General features: G+C 50.0%; 1 protein-coding gene across 7 annotated transcripts in view; it reads left to right on the top strand.

The window, feature by feature from the left end:
- Window positions 1-3,142: 3,142 nt before the first annotated feature.
- The window catches only part of fbrsl1 (fibrosin-like 1), a 196,596-nt gene continuing 184,072 nt past the window's right edge, over window positions 3,143-15,666 (top strand). For 5 of the 7 annotated variants that reach the window (XM_023812308.2, XM_023812311.2, XM_023812307.2 and 2 more), the window contains exon 1: window positions 3,144-4,457. In XM_023812308.2, the coding sequence (XP_023668076.1) occupies window positions 4,164-4,457 (294 nt within the window). In that variant the 5' untranslated portion in view covers window positions 3,144-4,163. Of the gene's footprint in view, window positions 4,458-15,666 lie in introns of all 7 variants that reach the window. The other 2 variants (XM_023812306.2, XM_023812309.2) reach the window with 1 other exon arrangement.

Raw genomic sequence — 15,666 nt, 5'->3', positions numbered from 1 at the left:
CAAATGCGTGAAGACAAACTGCCGAATAACAAGCCTAATTTGAATGACAATATCACAGCCGGCAGCAACCGCGCGCGGCTTATTGAGAGTAATGTCACGCCGGACGGCACGATCTGCCGCCGATTCGCTGCGTCTCGCAACGCCCAGCTTATCTTGTAAATTCCAGCTCTGCTGCTGTAATCTGGAGCACATTTTCAGCATCGCACAAGAAGCGGCAGCTGGGGAATTATCGCCGCAACGTTAGACGCGAGAACGTCTTCATGGATGGCAGCCGGAGGTCTGTGTTTTCATTTCCCACAAACGGTTTGGCGGAGATCAGCCGCAATGCACCCCCAATATGAGCGCAAGATGGGGAAATAAAAACCTTCACAGCACCTTCTAAAAGGCGCCCATTTCTGGGGGCACTACATTCTTCACACGTCGGCCTTGAATATTTTATACCGTGATGTATATTGCAGGGTTTTGTTAGCCCGGGGGCAGTTTGACGTTGGCTATGTGTTTATTTGATTTAACAGTTTTTTGTTTCTTGTATGAGAAAGGGGATAAAAAATAACTGCAGAGAATATGGTATTCCTACTGTTTTGGACGCATCGCCCATTCAGCGTCATAAAGGCTGCCTGTCATAAAAGCCACAGCCTGCAGCCATGTTGAGAGGGCAAATCTGGTGTCAGCTGGTTGGGTTGGCACTCAGAAAGAGGACCTAACCTTGTCTTATAAACACAGGAAATAGGATGTAAGGGTTATTTGCGAAGGGTAAATTAGTATCAGGATGTTAAGTCTCCCCCGCCTGTGGATATTCACCATGACAGACAGCACTTTCTTTGGCAACACCCCTTTGGATGGCCTGCTCCCCGGCGCTGGACTTCCTGTCTGGCCTGCCTAAGGACCCTTAGCCGTCCTCCCAGCAGCCTGTGCTGTTTCTGGAGCACAAACAGGGGAACTTTAGTTTATGTGTCTAAAGCAGCATAATGTTATGGAAGCTGGAAGGGAGCAGAGCTTAAGACACCGAGCCCTCCCGCACCTGGGTCTTATGGCCCCCACTTCAAAGTGATTGTTTGGTTTGAAAGGGACTGTGAGCAGCTGATGCGGAGTGCATGAATTACTGCCATGTCGTTTCTGCTCCTTCTCGAGTCCTCAGCCTGAATTATTCCATGTTTAAAGATATCCCAAGCATGTGCCCAGAGTTAAGAAGGACAGTGGTGTAGACTGGCCCTCTGGCCTCCAGGCCGGTTCTGACAGCGGTTCCTCTGAAGTGAGCCACCCGGGAAGGTGCGTGGAACGCAAGATCGGGGGGGGGGCACGGGGACAGGCTCAGGATATCCCTGTGTCAGGAGCTATGTAGGTCTGCCTCACACAAACTCATCATCATTAAAATGTCAGACCCACCATACCAGGAAACGTCAAACAGGATAATCAGCCCATTCAACACTTCTGAGGCACATAGTCAGGGAGTATTGTCTCCATATATTAAAAGATGTTCCATTTAAGATGTTTGAGCAAGCAGCTTAAACTGTTTGGCCGCAGGATAAATAAATACATGTAGGTCATGTTGAATTGATCTTTTATTGTAAGCATCATAAGTGATGTGAAGCAGAGACCTTGACTGCATGTATCTGTCCACATATCTAGTATTTATCATCTGTTACGCAGTAGCCAAAGAGCAGCTGCTCATATTCACCTTAGTTTTAATTGTTTAGTGACCTGACTGCTCTGTCAGATGCAGCTCCAAACAAAATAGGGAAAAAAACATTATAGATGTGGTTTATTTACAAAGAGGTAATGGGTTCACACAGAGAAAAGGGTGACAGTGTCAAGAGCTAATACTTCACAGTATGCTCGCTATGATAATAACAGAGGCGATCATAATTAATAATATTCAATAAAAAAAAAACCACATAAAAATAATTCTATGATTATAATTCTAATAAATATAGCTGGCGATTTCATTATTTCTTTATATAGATGTAGAGTATTTTTTTTCATATTTTTATTTTTGTGATACAGGTTTTGTGGGATGTCAGTGTAATGACAAGATACCCAGAAGGGGAACGGCGCATGCACTGATGCAGCAATGCAGCAGCCTGCCAGAGAGGGTAGGGTTACTGGGATTATTGGATTACCTCTGCTTCAGCATCCAGTGGAGTGTTCCAGTAACACCAGAAATCCAGACCATCTGCCCAGTGTCTGCTACTGTTATTCCTGCTTTGTTGACATATATTTCAGTTATAAATCCTCTAGCAAGCTGACACCTCTATTCAAAGCAAGTTCATACCCTTCACACCTTTCCCCTATGTGGGCAGTTTCTTGTCCGAATTAAGCCTGAATCACCTGCTGAAGACGAGACCATTTCCGGAAACCTAAACACCCAGCCTTCACCAAGAGCCTTGAATGGAGCAGATTTGAAAGCACAGGGAAGCACCTCCACCGCTTGCCGTCCGCTGAACGAAGGTGCATTGCAGACACCCTCCTCTATCAGCACAGGTGGTTATGCAGAGTTGTGTAATAGGTACACAGGCTTATCTCTTCTCTTTAACTGTGATTGTATACATTAACTTGTAACAGCTGATAAGGGACTGTAGTACTCCTAAAAAACAGAAGCTTTTTTTTTTCGTTTTAGAAGAGACGTCCCTTCAAGTGTTTTATTTTGAACAACAATTCCTTCTGTACTTCAAGTCTAAACGTCTCTAAATAGTGAAAAGCAATTCTTTGGCGTAGACGTAGATCTCTACATGACTTTGGGAAGCTCGATTATAAATTTCAACCCCTAAAGTCATCTTGCCACTCAATTGATCACGAAATTTTTTCCGAGAAATGAGATTTTGGAATAGTTGTCAGATCAATTTTTACAATAAATAACGGCGAGAGTTGTTCTCTCTTGCGCACAGGTGCGCGGCACATCTCTCGTGGAAATCAGCCTATTTGCGCATTAAATCCCAGCGCCCGGGTACCGCGGCGGAGCGCGGCCGGAGCCCCCAGCCGGGCCAGCGCGGCGGGAGGCACGGGAGCCGGTGACCGCCCACCGAATCGCACCGTAGAAAGTAACTTTCTGGGCGCGATTTGCAAACCACGTAAGGAAACGAGCCAACTTCCTTCGGTAATGGCAGAGGCGGCGGAAGTGCGTCAGTTTTGTCGGCTCTGGGGCAGGTTTTCGGATGCGGGGAAAGAGGGGAGCCGGTCCCGGTCACCCCTGTCTCTTTAAGAGCGCCCATCGGAGCTTTTTTTCACCTCGCACGAAAACGGAGAGAAATGCTATGTGACCCGCCGGCAGCAAGAACGGAGCCCGGGGATGGATATATAAAAACTTAACCAAACCTGGGAATTTCCGATCGTTTAGGCTTTTCCATCTCGCTGTTTTGTTGTGTTTTTATATATATATATATATATATGTATTTATTTTTCAGTTTTTTTTCCCTGGCTTTAGAAATGGATGGTTCGGAGAACGGTCGGGGATTGCGTGTATAACTAGATACATAAAAATAAATAATTAGGTAATTTCAATAGCCTGGCGATTAAGACGTGGAGGACTGGAGGGGGGTCCCGGGTTTGATAGCGTTTTTTTTCTCATAAGGATTTCATAGTGGAAGTCAGCCGCGATGGTTAACAGTTGAAACTTAAGATCACGCCGGGCGTTACATTGCACTGGTTACATTATAACCTTCTGCCGATGCAGCACACCGGGACCTGTAAACACAGGCGCGTTTGGCGTTTTCTCGCCCCCTTTTTGACAGCGGATCATGGGGAGGGCGCTGGGAAATAAAGGGGGGCACGGTGTCGCTTCTTTCCGCCTCGCCTGCAGCGGTAATATTATGTTGTAGCACCGCAATAAAGTTGCTTGGCGAGCGGGTGGTTGGCCGAAATGCCGCCGTTTTGCCATCTGCACCTGTTTAAATGAAGGGAGCGTCCCCGATCTGGCATATCGGAGAAAAAAGGACGGGAGGGTTTGGACTGCTACTCCTGGATTTGTGGATTACACGAACGGTGTTATTTTCGGGTGATGTATAACCACCAAGGTCATTGAATGAAGAAATACACGTAATTTGCACGTACGTGTACATCTCGGGGGTGCACGGCTTGGGTGTCGTGCTTTCCTGGCATACCCCGAAAAGGCTGTCCTTTCGCGTTTCCACGCCGCTGTACGTTTTTTTTTTTTAGTTCCCCCTAACATGGATGGGAAGATGAAGCAGAGCCGGAGATCCCGGTCCCAGCGTGAGAGGGTGCGGAGACGGGAAGCCGTCGGCAGGGATGCAGGCGATCGGAGCGCCTCGTCCTGCTCGGACGCGGAGCGAAGTCCCGGAAGGGATTGCGCCTCCCAGACCGGCAAAAAGGCTCTCAACTCGGCCCCCTCGGCCAGAGCTCCTCGCCCCCCTCGGAGAAGGAGACGGGAATCGGGCTCCCAAGAAGAGGACATTATCGATGGGTTTGCCATCTCCAGCTACGTGAGCCTGGATTGCCTGGAGGTAAGGGGCTGCCTGACAGCGTTTGGTATTCAGAGCACGTCTTCTGGGTCCCTCTCGGTGTGGGGGAGAAGTTTTTAATACCATCGTGCGCTGTCATGGACCCTGCTCCGTGCGTGAACCTCGGGAGCTCCATGTGACAGTTACGAGGGAGGGGGGGTGTCGTATTCCTCTAGTGGCATCGATCTGAGCTTCTCCCTGGGTCACTGGTGATCAGTGGGAAATCCGGTGGTCTTCCATAAACTTAGGCCCCTGCCAGGGGACGGGGATCGGTATGATTACTTTCGGTTTGAGGTTACGGTAATGGAGCTGGGGCGGGGGAATCATCGCATTATGAGGTGTCTGATGGGAGCCCCGAATGGCTCCATGCCACCAGCAGCTGGAATCTCATGCTATGGCAGAAAGTTTGCTTCTACAAGTTGTGCGGTTCAGTTATGTGACTATCACACTTACTGTAAAATAATAAGAATAAAAAAAAACTGCACCGTTTTTACCACTTTCCTGTGTGGTTGGTGGTTTTTAAGAAGTGTGACTTATTAGAAGAAATTACAACGCATTGGAGCGGCTTGACTGCTTTTGTTAATCTCGTTGGGTGGTATTATAAAAGTAAGACCTACAGTTCCCAGTTTTACGGCTCTTCTCTCCGTTTAAAATATATGGTCGCATTTGATTTTTGTTCGTGTCTGACGTGTCATCTGTTTAAACACCTGTCGGGTGCTTGGTTAATTAAGCGGCAGACGGCTAAAAGCTTGTCATCAATTTGTCACAACCCATCTGGTTACAAGATTAACTTGTCAGGCTATCAGTAATTATACAGTTATTTCATTAACTCCAGGAACTCAGGCCACCAAATGGGACTGGTGTTGGGCCCCCCTGTCTCTGACAGGTGTATTACAGAGGAGAGGTTGTCTGTCCCATGCTGGACACAAATTTACTGGTGTTTAACTAAATATAGAGTTTTTAAGAGTAATTTCTTGGTTTGACAGGTCTCTTGCTTGGTGTCAATTGAGAGGGGTCTTTAAAAACATTTAGGTGAATCCACAGCATTAATAGGAACCGCAAATAACACCAATGACCTTTCTTTGGACACGAGGTCGTGTCCAGGCACCAAACAAACGGACTTTTCTCATTAGGCGTCCATGGTGCCTTTAAACTGCCAGCCGGACTTGGAGCAGCGAATTAGATAAAGTTGTACTTGGCAGGTATTGAGAAGAGGGAAACAGCCAGATTAAGTGACTAATCTGTTCGCACTTGCGGTGGCAACCTCGTAGTAATAAAGTATGAAAGCAATTGTCAGCTGCCTCTTAGGGACCTATAAAGCCTTGTTTTTCTTGTTCCTGCCAGGGCCTTGAAATGAGGTAATTGTTATCTTAGTCATGACATGTGCCCGGTGTTTTGTTTAGTTGTGCAAAGCCTCAGTCGTGTATTTGCTCTTCCTCGAGTGTCGGCCCGGCGTGGTGGAGCAGCGCAGGAGTTTTCCAGCGTTATCTCTACGGCGGCGGGCGCCAGACGGTGTGGCCATGATGGGAAATGTGACGTGGGCCGGCGGTAGATAAACGCTTTCTCAGTAGTGACATCAGCTGAGGATGCACAGCGTGCGAGCGGCGCTTTGGTGCAGCGTTGGGGGAGTGGGGGGAAGGGGGGGGAGTGTAAACTCCTTCCTCGGCTTGCACGAAGTTTCTCATCAGAATGGGTGCACTTTCAGAATCACACCCCCACCCTTTGTTTTGTCCTTATTTCATTGTAAATAACCAGAACTGTGGTTGATACTGAACAGTGTCATAACGGTGCCGCTATTGTATTTACCCAGTCAGTGCGTAGGCTGCTCTTGGCTGTTGATTAAGAATTTGGTGAGTTAGCGCTTGTGGTCGTTGTTATTTAATTGTCTGGTTTAATGGCATGGAACAGCCAAGCAGAAAGTTAACCACTGACCAGTCTGTTTTTTGCTGCAGTGTAACACAGTGTGTGGTCTATCCTAGTTTCTGTAGGGTGATCTACACTTAACTCCATTCTGTTACCTTCAGATTTTTGTTTAATTATTATCTCTTTGACTTAACTTCTCGGCTGTGAGACAGTAAATCTCCCTTTCTCTGGACGGCTCTGTGAAGTACTTTTCTCACTCATATAGGCAAATTATAAAGTGTTCGTTCTCCCTTGTGTGGAAGACTCCAGATCTTCGTTTAGTTGTTTTTCTTCTGAATTTATTAACGATGTTTCTTTTACCTTTTTAATACCACTGCCAAAATCCCCCCACCCACCACACACACACACACACACACACACACACACACACACACACACACCTCACCCCTCTTTTGTTATGGAAGCTTATGAGTGGTTTGTATTCGCGTGATAATTGAGTTTAGCTGTTTGTCAAAACCGTCGTAAGTCTATTTACAAAATTCCATCTAATGCGTTAAGCCTCCCGGTGGATCTTGGGGGTGATTGAACTACTGGAAAACGATAAGGAAATGTTGCAATTATCCAGCTCCCGTAATAGAAATTAGATGTCCGATTGTCATCTCTGTGCTGAATTGGAGCTGCGAATCCTCATGCTAATCCCAGAAAGCTGCTCTTTTATTTTCTGTCCGCTGTAGCCTGAATTGTCATCTGTGTGGCTTCCTGCCGAGGTCTTTGTCTCGAGTTTTTACAAGTGGAAGCCATTCATATTTGGGAGGCTCGCCTGATTCCATTAAGATTGATTTCCCCGGCAAATGAGGACGGCGAATGAGATTTCCTGAGTGTGTTTCTAAAAGCGTGTGCTGGCTGTGCCCGGTGCCTCGTGCCGCCTGCTTCCCCAGGGACCTTGCACTGCACCCAGGACTCTGGTGCTGGGTGATGGGATGCTGGAGATTCCCACGTAAAGCCTTCATCCACTCCGTTCAGCTGATGCCTTGGTATGCTGTGCACTGTGTGTGACCTATTGACAAGCTGTCTAAATATATCTGCCGAAGGAACAGCCTGGCTAACTCTGTGTCCTGGGGGTGGGGGAAGGCAGGCGGGGGTCATGTGCTTGCCACTCTGTCTCCTGTCCAGCTGTGCAGTCCCTGTGGAGCGCTAGCCCTGATCTGCAAGTGCGCGGAGCAGGTATCCGCGTCTAGAGGCTTCTGAGAAAGTCGTTAGATTCCATTTGCTTATTTGCTTTACACTTTACATGGCCTGTCTGAGGGTGCAGCACTGAATGGGGGTGGGAGGGGTGTCAGAATTATTGGGGGCTAATTTAATCAGCTTTCCCCCCATATTATATTTTTGCCTAATGCATTATTTGTATCAGGCAATAACCTTTTTTCACTGGGGGGCTGTTCTCTCAAGTGAACAAAACTCCGATTAGCCTTTAAAAGATTTCCAGTGGAGTAATGAAACATAAGTGGACTCGCTAATGAATAAAGATGTGCTTGTTTTAAATTCAGCCCCCCCCCCCTCCCCCCGCAACACAGTGCTTAATAGAGGAGCTGAGGTGTCGATGTGGGGGCCAGTGTTTCTGCTCTCCTGTGAGCCTCCTTTGAGCCTCCTGTGAGCCTCCTGTGAGCACTCAGCCCATGATGTTTAGCCATTGGCGCCCCTTTGCCCATCACACGGAGAGCCCTGCGTTGGAATAACCTTCCCCAGCAAGCTGGCTGCCCTTCGCGGCAACGAATTATGTTTTAAACACATCTGCACGTCGCACCTCAGGTGAATAGCTGAATGTTAATTTGCCGCGGGCAATTTTGCAATAATTTGCCGAGGGCAAGATTGACACACAACAAATCTATTCGGGGGGAGGGGGGGGGTGTTAATCAAGGGAAAGCACTCTGTTTCACTTCTGAATTTCTTTACGGCTTATGAATGGAATAATTACGAAAACCAATCTGCAGCTGGCGGTTTTTATGGCCGGTGCCTTCGGCTTCCCGAAGGCTGGCTCCCGCGCGCGTTGGGGTGGATGCTCACGAGCGCCGTCGCCTTTATATAGCAGCCGACTTCTGCTGTGAAAGCAATTAGAGTAACAGTTGTCGACAAGGTTCCTGCTGCAAATGTTAGATGCGAACATCAGCTCAGAAGGGAATAGTCTTTATGGCCTAAGCAATGCTCGTAATAATTTCTGAGAGCGCTGTTCCCACTCGGAAATGAGATATGGATGGTTCCGTCAGTACGTCTCATTTTCCCTAGTTAACTGTGGAATGTTGAGGCCAGGCCTGTGTCTGGTCGAGAATGTTGATCCTTATCTGTGAAACCCAAGATAGGATCAGGGCATAGTGGCTTCTCAGCTTCGGGAGCCTGACACGTTGAAGGAATGCCACTTCACGCTTGTGTTTTCGCTGCTTTCATTTTGGTTCTCACCTGTTTCTAGCTGCGTCGCCCTGTGGACAGATACGTCGCTGTCTACTTATCGGGAAACTCTACAGAGAAGGCTTTCTGATTACGCTTAACTCTGCGAGGGGGGAGGTGTGATGAACAATTACCCACAACACTGAGTAGGTAGTTTCGGAAACTGGGATATCCACGTACGTCAGAGGTACTCGTAGCTGCAGACGGTCACACTCTGCCGTGAACCACAGCCGGGGAAAGGCAGTATTAACTGTTCCTTTCTCCCCATGGTTTGATGATACGGATCCAGGCGCTCTGTTCAGCCCTCCTGGTCGTGCTGGCTGGCTGACTGGCTGCTGATCTGTCCTACTCTCTACTGCAGTCGGGAGCTGTTTATCGCTCCCTGTCGCTGAGCTTGAAGTACTTTTTGCCTCATAGTGAGTGCTCTTCCGCCTTTAGGCGTGCAGAGGTGTTGAGTGATCTGCTGAGTTTATTGGCTGAGCTTAGTGCTTTAATCACGGATCACTGATGGTCACAGGAAGGAGATGAAGTCTCCTCGCCTATCAGTATTCTCCAGAGGCCTCACCCCCCCAATATTTGTTCTGTCCCTAACCACGGCTTCCTATACTTTCTCGCTCCCCTGCCTGTCTTGGCCCCCTCCGACACTCCCCTGCCGTATTTTCAGTTGAGTCCTGCAGAACTCCACCCCCCCCCCCCCCCCACCCCGCCTCCTGACAACATCGACTGCCTCTCCTGACATAACAAACGGTTTAATAACCACGTCGGCCGCTGTGAGTCGCAGCGGGGATCAATACGATCGTGAGCGCGGATTTGTTCCGTCTTTCACAGCCGGGAGCTGCCCGTCTTCGCCCGATGACAGACCAGCAGCTCGCAGTCTCGCTCCCTGTCTCGTTTGAGCGTTACAAACCTTCAAGTGCCACCCAGGAACCTGATCTAGATTTCAGATGGTAGTGGTGTGTGCGGATATTTTTAATCGATGTGATTGATTTGTAAATCTGTTGTTGTTCCTAATTTGATTTGCCAGCCTTTTTCGAGTCAATAGGTCTCTTTGGGAAATGCTGACAGATTGTGCATTGGGATGTGCAGAGAGTCCTGCTGGTGGATGTGTTGATGGCAGTTAGTGATTATGCTAACAGTTGGGCTGTGGTGATAATCCAGATACTCAAGATGATACATAGACATTGTAGTAAGCAGTTTTATGTAGGAACTATTTCCTTCTATCAACTCCACCTAGCGATCGCACCACTGCGCAGAAGATATCGGCAGGGTGCTAGTGCTTGAATCTTCTGTGCAGTGATACAACTGGCGTTTGGTAGAAGAAAATAGTTCAAAGGCTAAACCATTCAATACAAAGTATGTGGATAATCATGAGTAGCCGGGTCATGATTTCTGGTTAGAGATATTGCTGTTGAATATTTCAACTGTATTTTTTGGCACTTTAATCACCACAATAACAATGCCATTCACTCCCATTATATTTGAGAGAAGACCGACATTTCTACGGCCGATATCTCCAAAACTAGACATCTCCCAGCATAATGGATATATGGATATATAGCACTAGAGCCCCTCTGAAACGCATCTTTTTTTCAGTTTTTGGGTGGGCTGCCCCTTTTCTATTCTCTTCATCAGCCTTCCGTTATGTTTTTGCCAGTGGATGCTGTTCATTGCATTGCAGCCCACCAGTGATTCAGGTGAAAGCTGTTCATGTGTCAGGTTTGTCTTTCCGCGGAACGTTTCCACCTTGGGTTTTCTATATTGATATTCGCACAGACAGGACCAAGCCGCCGGACACATGTCATCTCAAACCAGGGGTGAGAGGCGGGCATCATAAAGGCTGGGGGCTCACTGCCAGCTACACCCTGTTGTCAGTGCTTTTCCTCTCGCCCTCCTGCCGCTCGTTCTCTGGATGAGCCCGAGTCACAGTCGGTAACGTCCCATCCTCCGGAATTTGAACTGTCACCCCACCACGGAGGGGCTGACACTAAATATGGGCTGGGGTCCCGTGTCTCATGCCTCCCCCAGACCGGAGTCGTGGTGGATGCTGCTTCCCGCTTCCCAGCCTAATGACCTGGTGTTGGGCATTAACACTCCTTGTTTCTGCTTCTTGCTCTTGGTGCTGGTTGGGGAAAAGTTTTTCTCCTCAGCCTTTCTGGGGCATATTTCACTGGGTTGGAATAATACTACTGCCGTTGAGTAAATATTATTTTACAAATATTTCATCATATTCTCACTGTTTAATATCAGAATATTTTATCTCTGTGTATGTAAACATGCATCTGCTACATTCCAGTGAGGCCATTTTAACTGCAGATTCAGTGGGGGTGGGACTCTGGGGGGGGGGGGGGTGTCCCAGTATGTAAGTGGGGCATACTGAGACTCTAAGTGTGCCCAGGTAGGAGTGAGGCACACTGAGACTCTGGGAGACGTCCTGCTAGGCGTGAGGCACACAGACTCTGAGGGTGCCCCGGTAGGTATGAGGCACACTGAGACTCTGAGGGTGCCCCGGTAGGTATGAGGCACACTGAGACTCTGAGGGTGCCCCGGTAGGTATGAGGCACACTGAGACTCTGAGGGTGCCCCGGTAGGTATGAGGCACACTGAGACTCTGAGGGTGCCCCGGTAGGTATGAGGCACACTGAGACTCTGAGGGTGCCCCGGTAGGTATGAGGCACACTGAGACTCTGAGGGTGCCCCGGTAGGTGTGAGGCACACTGAGACTCACACCTGACTGGCCACCTGACTGTGTACTGGCTCAGGAACGAGGTCCGGGGCTGGAATCTGCTGCGGACTTGGAGACACTGGGCCCGTGTGTCTCATGGAGCCCTGTGGCATGATAGCCACCCTTGTTCTCCAGGAAAAAAGCACACAATACCATTCCTGTCCCATGGTGGCAGCGTCTAACTCAACCTCACTGAGAGCCGGCAGGCAGGACTGCATGTTCTGTCCAAACACGGTTGTTTTGTGTTGTTTACCAGAACCATGTTGCAGATGGGGACCCGGTTCCCACGGTAACCATCCCCTCCTCGCTGCCCCCTATGCGTTTGGCTCAGCCTTACCTCACAGTCGCATCACGCATCCATCCGGTGCACATTCGCAGGTGCCCAGTGAGGGAGGGGCTGGCTCTCTGCAGTGGGACCGACGCAGCAATCCCTCGTAGCGCCCCCCCCCTCCTCCCCCACTCCCCCCACGCATGACTCAGTGCTGGTGGCGGTTATTTTGTCCCCAGAGGAGAATGCTCCAGAAGGTCCTGCTGACGGCAGCCAACGGTTTTTGGCGTGTGTGAGCTGCTTATCCCGTGTGCGTGTGTGAGCGGCTTATCCCGTGTGCGTGTGTGAGCGGCTTATCCCGTGTGCGTGTGTGAGCGGCTGATCCCGTGTGCGTGTGTGAGCGGCTGATCCCGTGTGCGTGTGTGAGCGGCTGATCCCGTGTACGTGTTATCAATGCATTTTTTACCTTGAGGGCTGCTCAGATGTCTTTGAGGTGTGCTGCTTTCTCAGAAGGCTCTCAAGTCTCTTAATGTCTGAAATTACTTTTGTGAAGTACAGCTTTTCAGTGAGTTTCACTCCCTGGCTTAGGTGCCCTTTTTAGTGCCTGTGAGTCTGTTTAATGGCCCGCAGTGATTATCTGCACAGACGCGCCGTTCTGATCGAACACACAGGCTGCGTCGAGAGCTTTTATGCATCTGAAGCCAAGCACCACGAGCTTTGCAGACGGCACGGCCTCGAGCAATCCGTGTTCTACAGCAGACTCTCCGTCTCGTACCTTAAAGGCGCTTGTCTAGGGTTTTCGTGCTGTTTCCGAGCCGTCTGCGTCTCCGGCTTGGCGGGAAGCCAGCCATTGTTGTGCATGTGTTTTCCTGTCTTCACAACATGCTGTCAGAAGGTGAAAGTGATGTTTAATATCTCACTTCTGCTGACACAGAAGCACGTTTTCCCCAGACCTTCTGAATCGGCATCGATGTTCGTTTAGCAAAAGTGATTGTTTCGAAAGCCAAGCTCCTGATGTGGCCCCTCAGTGAGGTCAGGCCTCCCATCGCTTCCTTTCCACCTGTGCACTTCTGTTTATCCCTATAAGTGAATTTCACTGTGTCAGATTCACGCTTGGAGAAGATTAAAGATTTTGTTATGCGTATCAGTAAAATGTAAGGGTTTGTTTGGTTGGTGTGGCAGGGTGCAGATGTTTCCAGAAGGCCCTCTGGGTGATGGCACTCCCTGCTGGGTGCAGCACACCTCCCCCCCCCCACATCCCCTTGTCTGCTTATTCTGGGACTAGGCATCGCTGTAATAAGCCTCCATAGCCCTTGTGTGACGCTCCAACCCCCAACCCCCGCCCCCCAACGGGCTGACTATTTCACTCGTTTCCTTTTTCGTGCTGTGCGAGACCGCAGAGCTGACAGTGAAACGTTGCCAGAGTGTTACAGAAAGCCCCGGGGCCATGCCGCTTGGGGTTACCGGTTTGGTGACCTTACCGTGACCTCTTAAATCCCTGGCTTTTCACCTTACTGTGGCCTTTGTCCCTCTGAGGTCTGGCAAACCCAACCCCACAGAATAAAAGTAGGCCTGCATCACCTTTTGTCGTCCCCCCACCGCCCCGAGAATGCTATGCCATGATCATGGGCTGTTTGCAGTCTTGCTTTGCCTTTGGGGGGGGGGGGGGGGGGGTTTGTGCGAAAGTGACACAGGGTTGTAATGTGAGCTTCCTGCCTCATAAACAAGCACTTTACAGGAAGAGGAAACTAGCTGCAGTGCTGAGTGTTCAGCCTCTCTCAGATGGGTGTCTGTCAGATGGGGAGGTCTGTCTCAGTTGGGCGTCTGTCCCTGATGAGCATCTGTCTGACGGGGGGAGTCTGTCTCTGATGGGCATCTGTCTGGCGGGCGGGTGTCTGTCTCTGATGGGTATCAGTCTGGCGGGGGGAGTCTGTCTCTGATGAGCATCTGTCTGGCGGGGGGAGTCTGTCTCTGATGGGCATCTGTCTGACGGGGGAGGTCTGTCTCTGATGGGCATCTGTCTGACAGGGGGAGTCTGTCTCTGATGGGCATCTGTCTGACGGGGGGAGTCTGTCTCTGATGGGCATCTGTCTGGCGGGGGGAGTCTGTCTCTGATGGGCATCTGTCTGACGGGGGAGGTCTGTCTCTGATGGGCATCTGTCTGACGGGGGAGGTCTGTCTCTGATGGGCATCTGTCTGACGGGGGAGGTCTGTCTCTGATGGGCATCTGTCTGACGGGGGAGGTCTGTCTCTGATGGGCATCTGTCTGACGGGGGAGGTCTGTCTCTGATGGGCATCTGTCTGACGGGGGAGGTCTGTCTCTGATGGGCATCTGTCTGACGGGGGAGGTCTGTCTCTGATGGGCATCTGTCTGACGGGGGAGGTCTGTCTCTGATGGGCATCTGTCTGACGGGGGAGGTCTGTCTCTGATGGGCATCTGTCTGACGGGGGAGGTCTGTCTCTGATGGGCATCTGTCTGACGGGGGAGGTCTGTCTCTGATGGGCATCTGTCTGACGGGGGAGGTCTGTCTCTGATGGGCATCTGTCTGGCAGGGGGCAGTCTGTCTCTGGGCATCTGTCTGGCGGGGGGAGTCTGTCTCTAATGGGCATCTGTCTGGCGGGGGGAGTCTGTCTCTGATGGGCATCTGTCTGGCGGGGGGAGTCTGTCTCTGATGGGCATCTGTCTGGCGGGGGGGTGTCTTTCGTAGATGGGCGTCTATCTGCTGGAGGGAGTCTGTCTCAGATGGGTGTCTATTTCAGACAAATGTCTGTCTCACGGGTCATCTGTGTCACAGGGGCGTCTGTCTCTGATGGGCGTCTGTCTCTGATGGGCGTCTGTCTCTGATGGGCGTCTGTCTCGCGGGGGCATCTGTGACGGTGTGCCTCCTGGTCATATTCACTGTCCGCGTATGTTTGATCTATGCTTGTGTTTACTGTTTGCTAATGGGTATAATTTGTCTGAGAACGTAATGCAGGCTTGTCCTCCCTGTCTGAGCTTCCCTATGCGATGGACTGGCATCCTGGGACGGAGTCCAGATTCACCACGACCTTGGACTGGATAAGCGATTATAGAAGATGAATGGATGGATGTAATGCATGTAAATATGTATCACAGTGACAGCATGTAGTATATAACTGGCATTCATTTCAAAGATGAATATTTGTATAACAAAATCCATTTCAGTATGGGATTTTAATTGTTCTGACTTTTTGACAACTGAAATTGCTGCAGAGTTTTGAGTTTTATTGGGGTTTTCTTGAAAATGGGGGTGAGTGACAGGCCCCACTAGGGGGCAGGGTTACGGTCCCAGCTCTCCATATACATTACCGGCCCACGCTGTGTCCGCGTTCTCCACCAAATGCCCACACCCAGTGTCCCTATGCTTAGCCTGCGTGTCAAGATCTGCTATGCTAGGCCCAAATCGTCCCGCCAGGATTTACCCCTTAATCACTGACATCCCGCCCCCCCACCTTGAGCTCCCTCTTAACAAGCAGCATGGCATCTATTTATCGAGAGGCATGAACGGCCTCTGTAACGTAATTCTGTTTTCTGTGCTCTGCCTGAGTATTTCCATGGACGGTCTTCCACTTAATATTATGCATGGTTGCCGATCGTCTCGTCAGTTGCCAGTGGAATGTCAGGAGAGGCACGGGATGAAACCGCGATCACACAACGCCTCGTCTCCATCCTTAAATACGGGCTTGCTGCGTGTCTCCTCGTCCGCCTCAGTCCCGTTCAGTGTGCGGAATTTCGCTTTCGGCACTGGGGTGTCAGGTGCACCTCCGGTGCTCCGTCGTGCAGAGGGAAATTGCCGCGATGCAGCGAGCTCGTGCGGCTTCCTCTCTCTCGGGAGGACGAGCGAAACACTTGGCAGTTCGTACTGTGTGATTTGGAATCATGCTAATCGGGCGCTAAC

Source organism: Paramormyrops kingsleyae, chromosome 2, assembly GCF_048594095.1.
Source record: "Paramormyrops kingsleyae isolate MSU_618 chromosome 2, PKINGS_0.4, whole genome shotgun sequence".
Taxonomy (NCBI): domain Eukaryota; kingdom Metazoa; phylum Chordata; class Actinopteri; order Osteoglossiformes; family Mormyridae; genus Paramormyrops; species Paramormyrops kingsleyae.
This window is presented reverse-complemented; position numbering and strand designations above follow the sequence as displayed.